The 22,407-nt window shown below is 39.7% G+C and overlaps 1 protein-coding gene across 2 annotated transcripts in view; it reads right to left on the bottom strand.

Annotated features, from left to right (window-relative positions):
- Nucleotides 1-22,407, bottom strand: part of CGN (cingulin) — a 1,354,172-nt gene that overhangs the window by 723,043 nt on the left and 608,722 nt on the right. For both annotated transcript variants that reach the window (XM_044080636.1, XM_044080637.1), the window contains exon 6: nucleotides 19,147-19,295. In XM_044080636.1, coding sequence (XP_043936571.1) covers nucleotides 19,147-19,295 — 149 coding nt within the window. The remainder of the gene's footprint in view (nucleotides 1-19,146; nucleotides 19,296-22,407) is intronic.

Below are 22,407 nucleotides of genomic sequence, written 5' to 3'. Positions count from 1 at the left end.
CTAGAGTACAGAGGAAGGTGGTAATGCCTAGAGAAGGTATGCACTGAACTCCAAGTGGCTGCCTCCAAAATATCCTTAGTAGCCACCCCCCCCAAAAAAGCTGTTGAAGTGGCAGTAGCCCTAGTGGAATGAGGCCTAATCCCAGCTGGAATCTCTTTGCCATGATGGGAATAACAGAAAGCAATGCAAAATCCAATCCACTTAGAAATAGTTTGTTTTGACACGGGCTTGCCCTGAGAGCACAAAGCAAAAGAAACTAATAACTGCTGAGATTGTCTGAACCCTTTAGTTCTGTCCAAATAATATCACAACTGCCTGTGTACATCTAAAGTGTGCAAAATCTTTTCCCCTTTAGTTTGGGGATTTGCATAAAAAGTAGGCAAATGAATAGTTTGGTTTAAAGCCACACTAGAAACCACTTTAGGCATAAAGGAAGGATTAGTACGTAAAGATACCCTATCCTTATGGAAAATTAAGAAAGGCTCAACTGCCATAAGGGCCTGCAATTCAGAAACCCTTCTTGCAGAGGTGATGGCCAACAAAAAAGCAGTCTTCCATGACAAATATTTCAACTCAGCAGTAGCTGCAGGCTCAAAAGGTTGTAGAGTGAGTTTCTCCAACACAAAATTGAGATCCCAACGAGGAGTAGTAGCTCTGGGTGGGGCTCGTATATTCGTTGCCCTCTAAGAAATTGCTTGAACAAAGGATGAGAAAACAATGGTGGGTCACAGTCGTAGTGAGCTGAAATTGCTGCAGCATGAATCTTAATAGAAGAGAAGGACAAACCTTTGTCCAATAACTCAGTAAGATATTGAAGAGCCACACTTAAATCAGGCTCAGAAACATCCAAATCCTTAGCTGCACTCCAAAATAAAAATCTCTTCCATTTATCTGCGTACACTTTCCTTGTACTAGGCCTTCTAGCTTCCAAAATCACATTCAAAACTTGTTGTGGAAGTTGAGACCCTTTATGGTTTAAAACAGAATATGCCATGCTGTTAGGTGAAGAGAGTGAAGCTTGACATTGAGCAAATGACTGTCCTCCTGGGACAACAGATGTGGAATCAAAGGCAAAGGCCATGGAGGCTTCCGTACCAGACTTCTCAGTAATGGGTACCAGTGCTGTCGAGGCCAATCTGGAGCTATCAAAATCATCCTTGGCTTGTCCTGTCTGACCTTCAGAAGTACCTTTGGGAGGAGAGGCAGAGGTGGAAAGGCATACACATGAAGATTTTTCCAACTGAAAGAAAGAGCATCCACTTTCCAAGCTGTGGGATGAAACCGCTTTGTGCAAAACTTTGCAAGCTTGTGGTTTAGTGGAGAAGCGAACAGATCTATGTCTGGAGTTCCCCAGGACACTGTCAATTTCTGAAATACATGAAGATCCAGTTTCCACTCGTGGGGATCCATGATTTGTCTGCTTAACACATCTGCTAAGGAGTTCTGTGCTCCCGGCAGAAACCTTGCCTGAAGACTTAGTTGTAAACTGAGAGCAGTCTCCCACAAAATCATTGCTTGCCTGCATAGAGGATAAGAATGTGTTCCCCCTTGCTTGTTGATGTACCACATGCCAGTTGTGTTGTCTGTTAGAATCAACACCTGCCCTGGAAGAAGTAAATCCTTGAAAGCTATTAATGCAAACTGGACTGCTAACATCTCCTTCAAGGTGATATGTAGATGCTGTAGTCTGACAGGCCACTTGTCTTGTATCCACTTTCCATTTAGATGAGCTCCCCAAGCTTTGTCTGAGGCATCTGTTGTTAAAATTTGACTCGCCTCTGGCCGGGTCACAGAGAGTCCCTTGTTTAGGTGACATTCCTGAGCCCACCACAAAAATTCCTTTTGAATGCAAGGTATTATTTGAATGACAGTGTCCAGATGCTGGCAGTGCTGTGTCCATACATTTTTGAGATACCATTGCAACTTCCTCATATGCAGTTTGGCATTGGGAAGCACCAGAATACAAGATGTCATGAACCCTAAGGCTTGAAGGACTGTCCTTGCAGTCAGCCCGGACTGAAGAGATAGATGATGGAAGTAAAGGGAAAGATTCTTTTGTTTGTCCAGGGTTAGAAAGGCCATCTAGGATGCTGTATTCAGTCTTACACCCAGAAAGCACATGTCTTGAGAGGGTACTAGACTGGACTTTATTTCGTTCACAGAATACCCCAGGCATCTTAGCACTGCTATCACATATTCCAAATGACGAAGAAGCTCGTCCCTTCCTTGAGCCAGTATCAGGCAATCGTCCAAATAAGGATAGATTTGTATTCCTTTTAGCCTGAAGAAAGCTATCACTGGAGCCAGAACTTTCGTAAATACTCTGGGCAGTAGATAAGCCAAAGGGCAATGCAGAGAACTGATAGTGAGAAGTCCCAGTCCGAAAACGCAGATACTTCCTGCAACTTAGCCTGATAGGAACATGAAGGTAAGCCTCCTTGAGATCCAAAGTTACCATCCAGTGATCCTTGCCCAGTAGAGGTAAAAGCTGTTGTAACGTCAACATTTTGAACTTGGGAATGTCCAGATAAGTGTTGAGGATAGATAAATCCAAAATTGGTCTCCACGTGTTCCCCTTTTTGGCACAAGGAACAGGCGAGAATAAAATCCTAGGCCCCTTTCTGGCATAGGAACCGGCTGTATGGCCCCTATTTGGAGTAACAGAGAAATTTGCTTGTGAGCCTCTATTCTTTGTTGAGGAGGAATGTCTGGCATGCCTTTGAAAGGAGGCAAGGTATGGAAATAAAACCTGTAACCGTGATGTATGATATCCAGTACCCATCTGTCTTGGGTAATCAAACTCCAATTTTCTTTGAAAAGTGCCAACCTTCCTCCCAAAGGTGCTGCCAGGCGAGAAGGTTCTGGCAGCTGAAAAGGTAGGTCATTGGGTCTGTTTACGAAAGGACTGACCCCTGCCCTCACCGAAGACTGTGCAGGAGAACTCCTGTCCTAGGCCTGAAAGAGCCCTGACCTCAGCCCCTGCCACGTCTAGATCTACCCCTAGACTGGGAATCATAAGAAGGATCGTCCACCCTTTAGTAGGCCAATTTCTACTAAACTTTGGAGGCTGAACCTGCAAAAATCTTTAACAGTCTGCATAGACTTAGCCTTGTCTTCCATTTTCTTTAAAACTGCCTCAACAGGAGAACCAAACAAGACATCAGATTGCAAAGGGCATCCAAAATCCTAGTTTTAACATGGTCAGATAAATTTTGATCCCTCAGCCAGGCATGCCTGCGAAGAACTGACCCAGTGGCAGCCACCCTAGACGAGGCCTGTACAGCATCAAAACCACATTGCAAAGAATGCTTACCCACCTGTTCAGAAACATGCACTAAATCTTGTAACTCTTTACAATCAATACCTTCCGCCAGAGCATCAACCTTAGATTTCAACTGTGAAAGGAGATAATTTTGATATTTCAACATGTGAAACTGGCAATTCAAAGCTCTCATGGCTAGAGTGGAAGAAGTATAAACTTTCTTTCCCCATCTATCCAAGGCCCTGGCCTCTTTATCTGCAGGAACCGGATTCTTGACAACAGAAGCCTTTACACCCTTAGGCCCCTGGCTAACAGTTTCTGGGTCTGCCCTAGGACTCTTAAAAAGATACTTATGAGCTTCAGGCACCCTGTAATACCTATCTGGTTTAACAGGAGCAGGAGGCAAAGAATCAGGATTAAGCGAAGCCTCTGCAAAGACATCTTCCACTACATTCAGAACAGGAGGTATAGCTAAAGGCCTATGTTGGGGTAAAAACAAAAATTCCCTAAGCCTTTTCCTGGAATCAGAGAAATCCTGACCTTCCCATTTAAAATGCTCTCTCATGGAGTGAAGGGTCTCTGAAAAAGAAAAATCCTCAGGAGGAGAAGCAGAAGGAGTAGAATCATCCACATCAGAATCAGAATAATGAGAATACTCCTGCAAGTCTTCAGCCGAAGACTCAGACACATCCGAAGCCTGCTCATAATCCCCCAACACAGGTTCCATCCTAGGCCTCTTATCAGGAGGGGCATAGAGCCTCTAATTAAAGTAATTAAATCTTCTGCCATTTTAAGCATGTGCTTCTTGGGCACAGAACCTGAAGAGCTAGGAGTGACACCCACAGAAGCAAAACTAGACCTGCCTCTAGGAGAAGCCTTGGAGGCAGAAAGAGAGGGCCTAGACACCTTAGGAAGGGAGGGAGTACAGTAATTTGAGAAGCCCCTACAGCCTGACCTGCCTCCTGGGAGGCCACATCCTGTAAAACACAGTTTCTCCCTGGGACTCCAGAGAGGCCTCCGTCGGAACCACCGGTTCCACTGACGCCTCTAAAGAACCGGCGTCCGGTCGGACGACTCCTCTAACCTCAGTTTAACTGCCTTGTCCTTGCGCTTCTTTGAGGAAGCCGGCGTCGGAGCATCCGACGGCATATTGTAATTGCACCGCTTCCCAAAGACCAACCTGGCACAATCCAACCTTCGCTTTATAGTGCGTTTATTGAACCTAGCACAAAAGCGACACCCAACAACGTCGTGCTCAGGTCCCAAACAAGGTATACACAAATTATGGTAATCCCTATGCGGTATCTGTTTCCCACAAGAAATACAGTTATTCACTTTTTCTGACATCCGGTAAACCACTGAGGCAAGAAAAAAACAGAATATTCCCCAGACGCGTACTTAACCAACTCTGACTTCGGTCTGAAACTCCGAATTCGAAAAATTTCAGAACGCCGAACGGCACTTGCAACACTGCTTCTGCATCGGACCATGCGGCAAAAAAGACTGAGGATATGACGTCGGTCATGCGCATTTGTACCCTGACGTTCTGATGTCAGTCAAATGCGCCTTGACGGACGTCAGCCTTATACTCTGATATTCGGGCCGACCGAGGAACAGCGGACTACCCAAGTGTTAGGACTGCAGCAATGTGAGATGAAGAACATCAGAACTGAACCGTTGGTTCAAAGCAAACAATTTAAAACTTTTTTGGCACCCAAAAAACCTTACAGAATTTTACAGAATTTAAAGACACAGAAATATAAATATAAATAACAATTACTATTGCTGGACAACTATATGTTGGACAACTAAGTATAGTTAGTATCACAATGTCCCTAACGTTACAGATGATACTGAAAAATGACATCAAGTAGACAAATGCATGACTAAATAAATAAAATATATATTACTTATAATAAATATGTACAATAAATATATACACTATGTTAAAATATATAAAATATAATATAAAATATAACATTTGTAAATTACCCACTATCTGAAAGTGTACATATATATGCTGCTGTAATGCAAAAATTTCATATCTCCCTTGATGGTATATGAATAATTAAATAAATAAATAAATATTGATATGTGATTTACCTGTGTTTCAAACATTTCATAGGAATATGACATAATCACATAAAGATAAATGTGAATGCAATTCTCACTTGTATATTAAAAATAATCACTGTATCTTATCATATTAAAATATAATAAATAAGAATTAATATAATAAATTAGTAATTAATAAATAATATATGAATATATGACAGGTAAATAATTTAATGAAATAATAATGGTTTAATTGATATGAAGTCATTTAAACCAGGTGGTGTAGTGGCATCTAGATATATTTGCCACCAAATTTCTCTATAGCTGAGCAAACTTTTGAAATCCCCTCCTTTGGGATCAAATTTGATTATTTCTAATATGATGAATAAAATGGTGGTCATCCCCTTCCCTATCTATATGTCTGTAAAGTGCATTGTTGTTGTCCTTAGTTCTTATACTATATACATGGTCATAGATCCTTTTCTTTAGATTTCTTTCCGTTTTACCTACATAAAAGCTTGAACATAGTTGGCAAATACTTAGATAAATTACCATCTTGCTATTACAGTTTCCTGCCCTTCTTTTTACACTACTTTTAATGTCCGTTAGCCAAATAAATTATGTTCTCTTCGGACATATATTTACATTGATTACAGGTACCACATTTAGGATTCATACCAATAACCAACTTTTTCTTTTTCTTTCCAATAGTTCTACATTCCACTAGCTGTTTGATGTTGGTTCTCATTTTGTATGTAAACTGTGGTTAACTCCCAGTACTTTACATAGTTGGGAATCTTTGGAAATAATATACCAAAAATGGTTTAAAATCTTTTTAATATAACTGGCGGCTAAATTAAACTGTAAAATATAAGACCTATGAAAGGAATCAAAACTATTGTCTAACTCATTGTTATCACATTCATATGGTGTGCAAGTCTGTTGAAGTACAGATTTGTGGTTGCTCCCTAATAAAGGTGAATATCTAGTATTCCTATGTTGTAATATATAGTGGATAGTAGAATTCATTATAACAATAGGGTAACCTCTTTGTGTAAATAACTCCTTTATAAAATTTAATTCAGAGTGTAATAAATCATTGTCAGATGTCATACGTGAGGCTTGAACACACTAACCTTTGAATATATTGTTTTTCAATTTCTCTGGATGACAACTGGTGTAATGTAAATAGTTGTTAGAAAAAGTTTCTTTTCTGTGTATAGAAGAAGTAAATGTATTAGATTGCTGTTGAATAAAAGTATCTAAGTAAGGTAATCCAGTGTTGTTATAGGAATATGTAAATTTTAAATATTCACTACTCGTATTCAAAAAATCAATAAAAGATTCCATAATACTAAATTCAGCATCCCATAGTATGTAAATGTCATCCAGAAATCTGGAATAATATTTCACGCACTTGAAAAAAATCACTAGAAAAAAGTACAGTGTCCTCCCAATGGAGCATTACCAAATTAGCATAGATGGGAGCACAAGCGGCTCCCATCGCTACTCCTTTTGTATTCACCTTTGAAGTATATGTAGTTATTTTCCAGTACTATGGCCATCATTTCTTCCAATAATCTAATTTCATCCCATTTGAGGTTAGAATACTTATAAATACTAGCACTAAAAGCTTCAAGTCCTTGATCTTTAGGGATGCATGAGAATAGGTCAATTACGTCTATAGTAAGAAATGTAATATTATCATATTTCAAATCTAAAGGAAAATTCTTTAAAAATACCCAGGAATCTTTGACCATGTGTGAAACTTTATCATATACAAATTTCAATTTGCAATCAATATATTTTCCTAATGGGAATGTCTTTGATTTACTACCTGAGACTATTGGACGGAAGGGGGGATCATATATATTTTTATGGACCTTCGGTATACCAACAAGTGTAGCCAATTTTGGAAATTTCACCAATAAAAAATCGTACATCTCTTTGGTGATTCTTCCTTCTATGTAGTATTCCTCAATATAAGAATCGATCCTTTGATAAGCAATATTGAGTTCACTGATGGATATGGATGAGTAATTACCAGAAAAATGTAACATATCGTATATCTTTTTTATTTACTATATATTATCATATATGACGATGCCACCCCCTTTATCTGGTCTCATAACTCTAATATTTTCATTTTCCCTAAGGTCTCTAATTAATCTTTCTTCATCTTGTGTTAAATTCGTGCAAGAAGCTAATTGTTTAAGTTTATTTGTTTCTTGGTAAATTTCTATAATAGTTAAATTCTCATATAAATCAATACTGGGATGACTGGGAGGGTTGAATCTACTTTTTACCTTAAAAGGGGTATCAGTGTGTTTTCTACTTGGGGTTTTGTCTTTATCAGTCAAGCTCAGATTTTTGAAGTGGATAGCCAAATTGGCCTTACGAATAAATTTTTTAAATTCTATAATTGTATCTGTCAAATCAAACCTAGGATTCGGTATACATTTCATTCCTTTACTGAATAAATCAAAATGAAGTTCATCTATGTTCATGTCAGTGTAGTTAAATATCTTAAAATTATTACAAGTGTACACATTTCCATCTGTTTCTATCCCATGGATAGTGTTGATGTTACCTTGATCATATGAATGTTCACTTTTTGACTCTAATACAACTTCTTTCTCATGAATTTCTGATTCCCATTTGGGTGGGGTTGTGAATATTATTTTACACCGTATTGAAAATCCCCCTTATAGGGATATCTTTCATTGCGGTAAGATTTGTCAAATCCTTTTCTATAATCAATATATTCATTTTCCTCCCTTTGCCATGTATGTTCATAAAATTCATCTTTAGTGTGTTTCTTATATCTCATTTCAGGCCAAATATATGCCCTACTTCTGTTGTATTGTTCACTATCCCTTGTAAGCTTTTTAGATTTTCTCTATATTATATTAGTGATCCATGTTTTAGCTTCTTGGTATTGCTTATTATATACATTTTCCCACTGAGAGAATAAAAGATCATTGAGAATATTGTTGTTATTCTCAATGTTGTTTAATTTTTCTGCATCAGATATAAGTTTGCTCATTTTGTCATCATTATATTTCATTAATAACCTCATAAAATTAAAACCACAATTATCAAAAAAACAATTAAATTCCTTTACAACATCTGAAGTAAAAATCTAGACCTAAAGGTAACTTAAAAAACCTCAGTCCCTTAGGTACTAATTTCATTTCCAAATTCTTACTTAAATAAGCATTGTCTACTTTGAGACCATTGATACTTTTTAACTTTTTACCTAGGGAAAAAAATCATGGTCTTTAAATTATCAAATTCAATATTGTCCGTTCTTGTAACATTATCACTTTTTATATCTTCCATTCCGTAATTAAATAATAAAAATTCATTAAATTAGTTGTCTTCAGAAGTGACATTCCCCCAAGCTGGGGAGTGTACAGGTCTGAAGGCAGTTTTCACAGTACCTTTTTGTTGTTGAGTGGACTGTCCAGCAATAGAATAATAAGTTTTGGATGGCAATTGCCTTTTGGATCTAGCTCCAGTTCTTGTAGCTTCCTCATTTATGTCATATAAATAAAAATCGAAAGTAAAATCAGATAAATTGATTTTACTACAATTACAAGATTCATTAATGTCCAAAGTGTTGGTTGTTCTTACCGGACATTCACCCTGCCCATTGGGTATATCAAGACTGTCAGAAAATACTGCTTCTTCGTGCAGTTCGGATTTACTAATTGTCCTAACTGAGCCTCCATCTCCGTTGTTAACCTGAATTACTTTTCATTCGTTTCACCCAAAAGGTAAAGAGCCGTTAGTATCTAAAAGAGGAGCATGCTCCGATCGCGTACTACCACCCTTTGATAATAGTCCTGTATGGCTGCTCTGTATTACTTGTCTCACTAATAAAGTGAGATTACTTAGTTCACTTTTAAGTACCGAGATGTCTTCTCGGATGTTTTTGAAGTCTTCAGAGCCCTCCTGCTGTATTGTCTCCTCGTCTGTAGCTGGTGTTGCACCAGTGTGCTCCATAATACACAAACAACAACTGAAAAGCCAAGTCGGTAACTCAGAATAAAAAAACGAGTACACCAATAAGTGCCATCACTCCTTTGGAACAAATAACAGCTGGCTAGGACAATGCGATGAAATAAATCTTCAATTTATTGCAATTATTTTTTATTTATTTTTTATTTTTTATTTATCATTTGTTGACCGGGAAAGTCCGACTAGGTTCCACAGAGCCTGTTTTCAGCGGAGGCCCGGGGAGAAATGCTCCATTCAAATTAAATGCTTAATTTGAAACTAACAGCAGCCATATAGTTATCAACCAGAGAAGTTGTGGATAGCAATTAATAAAGAGCTATAGCATTTTGTCTGGGAGGGGAAAATGGCAAGACTCAAGTGGGATAAGATGATTCTTCCAACAGAACAAGATGGATTGGGATTATCTGATTTGAAGGGGGTACTTCAGAGCTACACAGTTAAGGATCCTATACATAGCACAAGCAGAAAGTTTGAATTATAAGTGGAAAGGGATGATGATGAAACAGGGGGAAGCTGAAGAAACAAGGAGAGACTGGGATTTTGGATGCAGCTATTTAAGGAGAACAACAATATTCATACAAATATTATATACATAAGGTAAAGGACTTTAAGAAATAAGACAACACAGGGATGGGAAAGAGATTCTGCTGATAAGGAAGACTACAATTACAGATACAGACAACAGGCAAGACAGGGCTGGAATTTACTGGACTAAAAACTGGCAAAAATCAAAGTATTTGGAGCAAGGGAAAGGTAAAAGAATGAGAAGAGGCCAAGAATTTATTTGGACTGAAGGCTAGAGATTGCCTTCCCTATCAAGGACTGATAGAGTATACACAAAATGAAAGTAATAGGGAGCCATAAAAAATCAGCACTGGTAGAGTTTTAGTAGAATCTAGAACAGAAGCTGTTAAAAAAAGAAATAATTAGTAGAACATATAAAATATTGCATTATAACTATAAGAATCAAACAGAGGAGGTTAGAAAGGCTTGGGAAGAGAAACTGGATAAGCAACTCGCAAAGAAATAATGGGGGGATATATGTACGTTTCCCAAATAGGCAATAAAATCCATAAGAGTTAGGATCATTGCTTGGAAATGTTCACTTAGTTATTTTTATACCCCAAGCAAACTCCAGAGAATTTTTCCTAAGTTAGACAGCAAATGTTGGCGGTATGACAGGGAAGAAACAGGTAAATTAGGAACACATTTTCTTAGAGTGTAATGAGTTGGCAGACTTTAGAGATTCACTGCAGACTACTCTAACAGAGATACTGGGTGAGCAGATTGGTATATCTAAGGAAATGAATTTTCTGAGCTACCATACTGAATCGGAATTGCCTAGACATAGTAAGGCCTTGCTGAGTCTAATTATGGTGGCGGTCAAAAAAGCAATTACTAGAAAATGGAAATCAAAAGTCTAATTTAACCATACTAGAAGTGAATACAGTAACAGAGATAAAACAACAGGACTTGGGATCGTTAGAAAAGAGTAGGAGAAAATTGCACAGAAAAAATGGGAATTGTGAGAAAGTACAGTTTTGTACCTACCATAAATGTAGATGTTCGAGGATTCCATTGCTGCAGTCCTTACTATTGGGTATAGTCCGCGTCCAGTCGGCCCGAATACCAGAGTATAAGGCTGACGTCGGTCATGTCGCCTTAGACTGACGTCAGTACGTCAGGGTACTAATGCGCATGACCGACGTCATATCCTCAGTCTTTTCTTGCCCCAGATGTCAGAAGACCCTAAAAAGACAAGGCCCAAAATACCTGCACCAAAAACATGTACAATATATACAAGAATATATACAAAAATATAAGCATGTAAACTCACCTACATAACCACCCCTAAACACAGAGGGGAAGGAGGGAGGGTAAATTGGACTGCAGCAATGGAATCCTCGAACATCTACATTTATGGTAGGTACAAAACTGTACTATGTTCTTCGTTTTCCATTGCTGCAGTCCTTACTATTGGGTAGAATCCCAAAGCAGAGGTAAGGGAGGCAGGCAAATCATAAAGAAGGAGGAGCTGACAACATGCCTTGCAAAACAGCTGTGGCAAAACCAGCCCTAGACTTAGAGTAGATAGGAAGGTGATAATGCTTAGAGAAAGTATGCACTGAACTCCAAGTAGCTGCTTCCAAAATATCCTTAGTTGCCACCCCCCTTAGAAATGCTGTTGAAGTGGCAGTAGCCCTAGTGGAATGAGGCCTAATCCCAGCTGGAATCTCCTTGCCATGATGGGAATAACAAAATGCAATGCAAAAGCCAATCCACCTAGAAATAGTTTGTTTTGACACAGGCTTGCCCTGTGAACTCAAAGCAAAAGAAACAAACAACTGCTGAGACTGCCTAAAATCCTTAGTCCTGCTTAAATAATAACGCAATTGCCTGTGTACATCTAAAGTGTGCAAAATCTTTTCCCCTTTATTTTGAGGGTCTGCATAAAACGTAGGCAAATGAATAGTTTGGTTTAAAGCCACACTAGAAACCACCTTAGGCATAAAGGAAGGATTAGTACGTAATGATACCCTATCCTTATGGAAAATCAAAAAGGGCTCTACTGCCATAAGGGCCTGCAACTCAGACACCCTCCTTGCAGAAGTAATAGCCAATAGAAAAGCAGTCTTCCATGACAAGTATTTCAAGTCAGCAGTAGCTGCAGGCTCAAAAGGTTGTAGAGTAAGTTTTTCCAACACAAAATTGAGATCCCAAGCAGGAGTAGGAGCTCTACGTGGGGGTCTTATATTCTTTGCCCCTCTAAGAAACTGCTTGAACAAAGGATGTGAAAACAAAGGTGGGTCACAATCATAGTGAGCTGAAATTGCTGCAGCATGAATCTTAATAGAAGAGAAGGACAACCCTTTGTCCAATAACTCGGTAAGATATTGAAGAGCCACACTCAAATTAGGCTCAGAAATCTCCAAATTCTTTGCTGTACTCCAAAATAAAAATCTCTTCCATTTTTCTGCGTACACTCTCCTTGTACTAGGTCTTCTAGCTTCCATAATCACATTTAAAACTTGTTGAGGAAGTTGAGACCTGCTGTGTTTCAACACAGAATATGCCAGGCTGTTAGATGAAGAGAGTGAAGCTTGACATTGAGCAGATGACCGTCCTTCTGGGATAACAGATGAGGAATCAGAGGTAAAGGCCATGGAGGCTTCTTTACCAGACTCCGTAGTAGTGGGTACCAGTGTTGCCGAGGCCAATCTGGAGCTATCAAAATCATCCTTGGCCTGTCTTGTCTGACCTTTAATAGTACCTTTGGAAGAAGAGGCAGAGGTGGAAAGGCATACACATGAAGGTTTTTCCAACTGAAAGACAGAGCATCCACTTTCCAAGCTGTGTGATGAAACCCCTTTGTGCAATACTTGGCAGCTGGTGGTTTAGTGGAGAAGCGAACAGATCTATGTCTGGAGTTCCCCATGACACTGTCAATTTCTGAAATACATGAAGATCCAGTTTCCACTCGTGGGGATCCATGATTTGTCTGCTTAACACATCTGCTAAGGAGTTCTGTGCTCCTGGCAGAAACCTTGCCTGAAGAGTTAGTTGCAAGCTTAGCGCAGTCTCCCATAAAATCATTGCTTGCCTGCATAGAGGATAAGAATGTGTTCCCCCTTGCTTGTTGATGTACCACATGACAGTTGTGTTGTCTGTTAGAATCAACACCTGCCCTGGAAGAAGTAACTCCTTGAAAGCCAGTAATGCGAACTGGACTGCTAACATCTCCTTCATGTTGATATGTAGATGCAGTAGTCTGGCAGGCCACTTGTCTTGTATCCACTTTCCATTTAGATGAGCTCCCCAAGCAATGTCCGAGGCATCTGTCGTTAAAATCTGACTCGCCTCTGGCCGGGTCACAGAGAGTCCCTTGTTTAGGTGACATTCCTGAGCCCACCACAAAAATTCTCTTTGAAGGCAAGGTATTATTTGAATGACAGTGTCCAAATCCTGGCAGTGCTGTGTCCATACATTTTTGAGATACCATTGTAACTTCATCATATGCAGTTTGGCATTGGGAAGCACAAGAATACAAGATGCCATGAACCCTAATGCTTGAAGGACTGTCCCTGCAGTCAGCACGGACTGAAGAGATAGTTGATGGAAGTAAAGTGATAGACTCTTTTGTTTGTCCGGGGTTAAAAAGGCCATCTGGGCTGCTGTATTCAGTCTCACACCCAGAAAGCACATGTCTTGAGAGGGTACTAGACTGGACTTTATTTCGTTCACAGAATACCCTAGGCATCTTAGCACTGCTATAACATATTCCAGATGCTGTAGAAGGTCTTCCTTTTCTTGAGCCAGAATCAGGCAGTCGTCTAAGTAAGGATAGATTTGAATTCCTTGTAGCCTGAAGTAAGCTATCACTGGAGCCAGAACCTTTGTGAATACTCTGGGCGCAGTAGATAAGCCAAAGGGCAATGCAGAGAACTGATAATGAGAATCTCCAGCTCGAAATCGCAGATACTTCCTGCAACTTAGCCTGATAGGCACATGAAGGTAAGCTTCCTTGAGATCTAAAGTTACCATCCAGTGATCCTTGCCCAGCAGAGGTAAAAGCTGTTGTAACGTCAACATCTTGAACTTGGGAATGTCCAGATAAGTGTTGAGGAGAGACAAATCCAAAATTGGTCTCCACGTGTTCCCCTTCTTTGGTACTAGGAACATGCGAGAATAAAATCCTAGGCCCCTTTCTGATACAGGGACTGGCTGAATGGCCCCCATTTGGAGTAACTGAGAAACCTGCTTGTGAGCCTCTTTTCTTTGTGGAGGAGGAACGTCTGGCATGCCTTTGAAAGGGGGCATTGTATGGAAATAAAACCTGTAACCGTGGTGAATGATGTCCAACACCCATCTGTCTTGAGTAATTAAATCCCAATTTTCTTTGAAAAGAGACAGTCGTCCTCCCAAAGGAGCTGCCAGACGAGAATCTACTGGCAGCTGAAAAGGTAGGTCATTGGGTCTGTTTACGAAAGGACTGACCCCTGCCCTCACCAGAAGTCTGAGCAGGTGAACTCCCTGTTCTAGGCCTAAAAGAACCTTGAGCCCTGCCCCTACCACGTCTAGACCTACCCCTAGACTGGGAGTCATAAGCAGGATATGTCCACCCCTTAGCAGGCCAATTTCTACTAAACTTCGTGGCTGTACCTGCAAAAATCTTTAACAGTTTGCATAGACTTAGCTTTGTCCTCCATTTTCTTTAAAACTGCTTCCACAGGCGAACCAAACAACACATCAGACTGTAAAGGAGCATCCAAAATCCTTGTCTTAACATGCTCAGCCAAATTCTGATCCCTCAACCAGGCATGCCTGCGAAGAACAGAACTAGTGGCAGCCACCCTCGAGGAGGCCTGCACAGCATCAAAACCACATTGCAAAGAATGCTTGCCCACTTGTTCAGACACATAAACCAAATCCAGCAACTCTTTACACTCAATACCTTCCGCCAAAGCATCCACCTTAGATTTCAATTGTGAAAGGAGATAATTTTGATATTTCAGCATGTGAAACTGACAATTCAACGCTCTCATGGCTAGAGTGGAAGAAGTATACACTTTCTTACCCCACCTATCCAAAGCCCTCGCCTCTTTGTCAGTGGGAACAGGATTTTTAACCACAGAGGCTTTAACACCTTTAGGCCCCTGAGAAACAGTTTCTGGGTCCGCCCTAGGACTCTTAAACAAATACTTATGAGCTTCGGGCACCCTATAGTACCTATCAGGTTTAACAGGAGCAGGAGGCAAAGAATCAGGGTTCAGGGAAGCCTCTGCAAAAACATCTTCCACCACATTCAACACAGGAGGTATAGCTAAGGGCCTATGCTGGGGTAAAACAAGAATTCCCTAAGCCTCTTCCTGGAATCAGAGTAATCCTGGCCTTCCCATTTAAAGTGTTCCCTCATGGAATGCAGAGTCTCTGAAAATGAAAAATCCTCAGGAGGAGAAGCCGAAGGAGTGGCATCATCCACATCAGAATCAGAATAAGGAGGATACTCCTGCAAATCTTCCGCAGAAGACTCAGAAGCCTCTGAACCCTGTTCAAAACTGGCAAACTCTGGTTCCACCCTAGGCCTCTTATCAGGAGGGCCCATAGAACCTCTAATCATAGTAATCAAATCTTCTGCCATTTTAAGCATATGTTTCTTAGGTACAGAACCCGAAAAGCTAGGAGAAGCCCCCACTGAAGCTGAACTTGGCCTACCTCTAAAAGAAGTTTTAGCAACAGAAGGAGAGGCTCTAACTACTTTGGGAAGAGAGGGAAGAATAGTTACCTGAGAAGCCCCCTCAGCCTGGCCTGCCTCCTGAGAGGGTACATCCTGTAACAGCAAAGTTTCTGCCGGAGACTCCACAGAAACTCCTGGCAAAACCTCCGGCTCCACTGAGCCTCCTAAAGAACCGACGTCCGGGACTGCCGGTTCATCAACCCTAGGCTTCGCTGTTTTGTCCTTGCGCTTCTTGGACGAAGCGGGCGTCGGAGCATCCGACGGCATTTTATAATTGCAACGCTTCCCAAACACTAACCTGGCACAGTCTAACCTCCTCTTAATAGTGCGTTTGTTAAACCTAGCACAAGAGCGGCAACCAACAACGTCGTGCTCAGGCCCTAAACAAGGTATACACAATGTATGGTAATCCTTATGAGGTATCTGTTTCCCACAAGAAATACAGTTATTCACTTTTTCTGACATCCGGTTAAATACTGAGGCAAGAAAAAACCAAAATGTTCCCCAACGGGGTACTCAGCCAACTCTGATTCGGTCTGAAACTCCGGTTTCGGAATATCTCAGAACGCCAACCTGCACTCGCAAAACTGCTTCTGCATCGGACCATGCGGCAAAAAAGACTGAGGATATGACGTCGGTCATGCGCATTAGTACCCTGACGTACTGACGTCAGTCTAAGGCGACATGACTGACGTCAGCCTTATACTCTGGTATTCGGGCCGACTGGACGCGGACTATACCCAATAGTAAGGACTGCAGCAATGGAAAACGAAGAACATCAATACATACAGGACAGGAATGAGGTTTAAAAGAAGGAAGGATTTGAATGAGCTATATAATGTCTGACAATGATTGGGTAGATTGTAAGTAATGTATGTTTGCAACTAAAATTATGTCATCATGGTTTGTGATGTATAATGCTTGCAAATAAGATTATGTTAATATGGTTTGTTTTCATTTATATAAATGTATAATTGCCTATGTCTTAAGTGATAATTTAATAAAGACGTTTCTTATTTAAAAAAATAAGCACAGCTGCAAATGTGATAACACAATCAGCTAACATTAAATCTACTATGGCAAACTTCTGCAGTGCTGTCAAAGAACAGTGAAACAAGAAAGGCAGTAAAACAAAAAAAGAAGGGCTATACAGCCCGTAACTGTTGAAATGACAAACTTTTTTCCATCCTGATCTACAAGTTTCAAATATAGATGCACCTGTTTTGGAACAAGCTCATCAACTGTCTTATATCCACAGCAAACTGTTTGGGGGGGGGGGTCTTTACAAGTATACAATCAGTTTCAGAAATTATACTGCTATTTAACTCAAAATTTTGAATGATAAACTTTCTTCTGTTCTACTGACTGGGTGGTGTCTGGAAGTTTGTGCATAAGGGGTCTGTCCACTGCAAAGAGGGATGAGGGATCATAAAAGAAAACAGGGGTCAGTCTCTTTTAACCACAGACTATCTATACCCACTACAAATCTAATAGACCTCTTATTTATAAATGTTATTTTTTGACTGACATCAAGTCACGTCTCTCTGTGATCAAGTAAAAATAATGGCTATAATAATGCACTTTAACTTGTTTTGCACAAATACACACTTGTCCCTGACAACCCATTTCAAATATCAGGTGCTTCCACACAACCACCCCCCCCCCAAGACTGCCATTTTGCTTACACATGAGGTTTGACAGTGATGGCCATACTAAAGTACTTCAACTCACCGTTAAGACACATTCAATGCCTACCCTCTTAAAAAAACACAAAGTCATGTCAATTAACAGTTTAAAATGATAATGCTGTCTGATTTCACAAGCTGTATGCATACACAGAACTCATGAAAGCCACTGCTCGTGTACATCAGTGATGCCTGCTAGTGATAAAATTTGTAATTCTAACCACAGGAACGTGTTTCAGTCGGTTACTCTCAGTCACTAACAGTGCTTCACTGACAACACCATTAAATACAAAGCCACAATTCATGCCCCATCTCCCCAAGATGGCTGTTTACGTCTGTAAACTTCCATATTTCATTAGTTAAAAATATATACTTTGGTATATATTACATAAACTAACAAGAAAATAAAAAATATGAGATTTCATCACAGTTAACTTTTGCTTAGGCAGCAATGTTGTTACTGATGCTCTAAGACAGACAGAAAAAGTGGGTTTAGTGATAATCGGCATTGGATTCATGGGTCATTAAGAAGCATGACTTTTAAAACATGATAGCCTCAATGTGATGCAAGATGCAGCAGCGCAATTTTAGGAAATGCCTACAATACTATTTAAATACAAAAGGGAAAAAGTAAAATTATTTAATTTCATCTTTGATCCGACTTTCTCCAAATCAAGTGAAAACATGTTCTCAGCTGCAGTCAGATTAAATTTACTTGCAGAATCCACGATGGAAAACCAGCACACTTTGTGCCTCATACTACGTACATATAAATCTGAACAAAAAAAACACTAGGTATGGTTAGCGATGCATTCTTTCTGATTTAAAATATAATTAAAAATAAACATTTGGATTCACATGAACTATAGTGTTTTATATAACTCAATAGTGAACTGCACTTTCCGTCAAGAATTTCATTTCACAGCTGGATGCCTTTCACATGGCAAGTTTAGTGAACAGAACTCAGCAGAGTGTAATATGTGATGTATGTAAAAATCAAACCTGTGCTCATTTCTAATATGTGGTTTAATCAAAAAATGCTTGCATGCAAATACGGCTTCTCTTACTTAAATGATTTTTGAAAAACTAACTTTTTTGAAAAAAGAAGAAAAAAATATAGCAAAATAAGAATTAAGAATATAATTGTGACAGATGCTCCAATGTTAAAGGGGTTTCTGAAGAATAACAGGTGATCCAATCAGACCACTTGTGGAAATTAAAGATTAATCTTTCCTCCCCTATCAGACTGTCAAGCTAGTCTGGACCAGTCATTCTACAGAGTCAGTCAAATTAACCACCAATAGCAACAGCTGCACTCTACTACACCACCCCTTTCTGAAGCATTTTAACATGTTAAGTAAATGTAATCACATTCACTAAAATCCCATGTGATGATGAAAGCGCTCATAAGGAAACTCAGTAAACTGATAACCTTAAGTAGCAATCAGATTGTCCTGAGTTTTTATTTTAAGCTTTTAGAAAGAATCTTTTGGAAAAGTATTGGTTTATGAGAATTCCACTGCACAGTGATCTAAAATTTGACAGCATCTACCAGCATAAGTGGCTTTTCCTTCATTACTTTCAGTAATTTGTAATAAGAAAGGAATTTTACAAACCCTCTCTTTTTCATCTGTTAAACTTCCACCTTTTTTAGATTAATAACTCAAAGGTGTTTAAATGAAGATAACTTTCATTTCCTTTCTTGAGGGAAAAATGTGACAACCCCAGGCCACTTTATTCTCGTGCATTTCCATCTTAAAAGAAAATGAATTGCTTGCAAAAAGGTAAGCACAGCTTTCTAGGACATGGTCTTATTTTTGTCCTGTAAAACATAAGAAAGGTTCAAAAAACAGAGCAATGAACACATTTGCAACATCAGTTCTTACTCTTGGATTGCATTGATAAGCTCCCTTTTATTTTTATCAAACTGTTCTTTGAGTTCACTGTACTCCTCCACTTTTTCTTCCAGCTGAATCTGGAGATTACGAAAGGCAGCACTGGACTGATCTCTTGAAGAACCAACATTCTGAGCGTTCTAAATATCAAAAACAAAAGAAATGCATCTTAGAGGTAAAAATGACCTAATGCTACTTTTGAAGAGAACATGGCATGTATATCATACACTTAAAGCAAATATGACATTTAGCCATTACTCACTCAAGCAAAGCTACACGTAATACTACAAATTAATTCCTGATGTCATAATTCTATAAGTGACTTGCTATGCAAGCACAATGCAAAATAAACAGAACAGAATGTTTCAAAAGAAGCAATAAACCTATCTTGGATCAAACGAATGATGCAATGTGGCATACTGACTTATATAAACACAAAAAATATGAGATAAAGGACTATCATTTACAATGTCCTACATACTTGCCCAAGATAATGCAGCCAAGTACTGGGTAATCTATCAGTCACTACAGGAAGTCTTACAAGTCCACAAACCCATATGACAGAAGTGCTACACTTAATATTTTAGTTAATTTACGCATGTCAACAGTTTCATAAGCGACTACACTGCCAACATAAGTTCACGAATGCTGTTTACTAGTGAGATAAGATACAGAGGTATGAAAACAGTGATATAGGATACAGAGGTACAAGAGTCAGCCATAATGCTGGATCCTTTTCATCCTAGTCAGTCTGATACAACTGCTGAGTACCGAGACATTTTTGAATTCAATCTGGTCATTTGTCAGTGTTCCAAGTCATAATCTCCTTCAAATTTTTCCTCCCATAATTTCCTCTGTGAACTCCCTAACCTCAGATCAAGTTTGCTGGCTAGAAAGCGGAAAAGCTAAAACTCAGCTGTCACATAATGAGCAGTGTAGCTCTAGGCTACTCTTCCGATCCTCTGAAGTGAGGTGACAATTAGGCAGCGGGGAGCAGGGAGGGGTGTAATATCAGACTAGGATGAAAAGGATCCAGTGTTTTGTACATCATTTTGTATTTTATTTCTGTATCCTATTTCATCCATCTGTCTGTCATTCCAATCCAACTGTTGAGATATAATCCCAAGCTTCCTAATTCTTGGGTGGCATCATGACAGGATACTCTTTCGAAATGCAGCTCCAAAGGAAGCTCTAGATCTAGATATGTTGTCCAATTTACAGTGCCTGGCAAATACATGCAACATAGACCATGTTGATACCGGACGTATTTCATCCACAAAAGAACTTCTGAAAAAGGCAGTGAAAAATGAAAGAGATGTTGTGGACTGAGATCATGGATTAGAAAGCAAGGCTTTACTTCTGGAAGAGAACACAGAGGTGATACAGTGAGAAGGCAATCACAATTAAGTCTGCTTAAGAGATTTTATTGTGACTGAGGCCCAAGGTATGAACAGCTGAATATCCTTCCCAAATGGTTTAGTTCTGTGAAATAAAATCCAAGTTAGATCAGAGAATGTCCAGCATATGTAGCAAATATTCACACTTGCTGGAATGGCCAAGGAAAAACACTGGTAATGTATTGGTAGACTTAAATTACTCTCTGATGTCACTTTCAGAATAAAGGATGGGTTGATTCCCAAAGTGTGAAAAACTAAATACGGACGATACTGCATGTAGCTCTAAAATGCAACTGACTGATGCAATTGTGACCACAAATAAAACTCTAAGTCCACAGAAGAGGCTAGCTAGAATGGGGGGGGGGGGGTTAGATACAGCTTCTATAATGAGACTGAGGCCCAAAGATATTATACTGGTAAATGCAAAATATTATTATTACTATTATTATTATTATTATTATTAATGCCTTTGAGAAAGGCTTTAGAGAGTTTGTGTAAAGTGAGGGAACCCAGGGTAGAAGTATGAAATGGATGCAGTTGTACTTCAATGGTACAGTACATGGATCCTGCCTCATAAAGGTTAAAAAGTTGTAAAACTTCTGAGATGGAGGCAGAGAATGTGTCTATGCCTTGGTCTGAAGCCCAGAGAGAGACATGTTTCCATTTACTCTATTGGACTTTATAGACAAACTGCTTTTGACAGGGAGACAAGAGGTGTATCACTATTCAGAACAAGGAAGGATTCTTGGCCATTATGGGAACTGGAGAAACCATACTGTTAATCTAAGGTTGTGCAAGTCAGAGTGAAGCTTGGCCACATGGGTGAGATCGGAGTTCAGATTATGGATCAAAATGAGGCCTGATCAGGAAAAAACAAATCTACCTGAACCAGAGTGAGGTAATGAGAATTACTGTAGATCTGCTTGCAGAAGCTTTTTATAGAAGCTTCAAAATGAGGGGTACAGGAGGAAAAGCACAAAGTCTTCAGGGACTCTGACAGAATACAGCATTCTATGGTGAATAAACTTTGGCTGGGAGATCAGAGCAAATTAGCCGCTACATTTTCTGTTGAAAGGAGATGCGAACACACTGCAGCAAGGCTGGCCCAGTAGCTGAAGATCCGCTGAGCTACTTGTGGCTTGACAGACCATTCATGAGACATAAGTTTATACCTATTGAACCTCTCTGCTAGACAGATGCATTCATAAGAATGTGCACTGCAGTTAGAAAGCGATAAAAATCTACTCTCCACTGTCAAACCCTCATGGCCTTTCTGCCGTGGGGTGGGGGTTAGAAATTGGTTCTGCCTTGTCTGTTAATCTACCATATGACAAATACTATTCTCTGATTAGGCCATGCACAGGTATAAAGCCCTGACTACAAACCAGGCGACCCAAGTTCAATTAGCGGCCAGGGTAACTGATGGATCTGAAGAGAGAAACGGTCATTACTAAGATGGGGTGGGTGGGTGGACCTGTAGATGCCTACTGTATCTATCCTTGGTGGTGGCTGGGGAAGATGCAGTGGTATGTGTGCCTAAACATATTACAGAGTGGAGACTTGGCTAAGCCGCTGCAGAGGTGGAATGATAGACTACGTCTTCATTGCACACCCACCCCAACGCTTAAATCCATAAAACAGTAACTTCCCCCTGATGGATGCACAGACTTACTGAGCCCCAGGATGCTTAGTTCCATGACCAGCCTCAGCAACACTGGATAAAGTACAGGGGACGTGGGTGACACAACTATTACATCTGCCACAGACAGCGACCAAAAGGATGGTGTTGGTAGGGAGCACAAAAGGATTTCTAACTTAACACTAGTTATTCTGAGGGGAAAGTGGTTCTGAGATA

The sequence above is a fragment of the Protopterus annectens genome, chromosome 8.part0 (genome assembly GCF_019279795.1).
Source record: "Protopterus annectens isolate FY-2018-M chromosome 8.part0, PAN1.0, whole genome shotgun sequence".
Lineage (NCBI taxonomy): Eukaryota > Metazoa > Chordata > Ceratodontiformes > Protopteridae > Protopterus > Protopterus annectens.
This window is presented reverse-complemented; position numbering and strand designations above follow the sequence as displayed.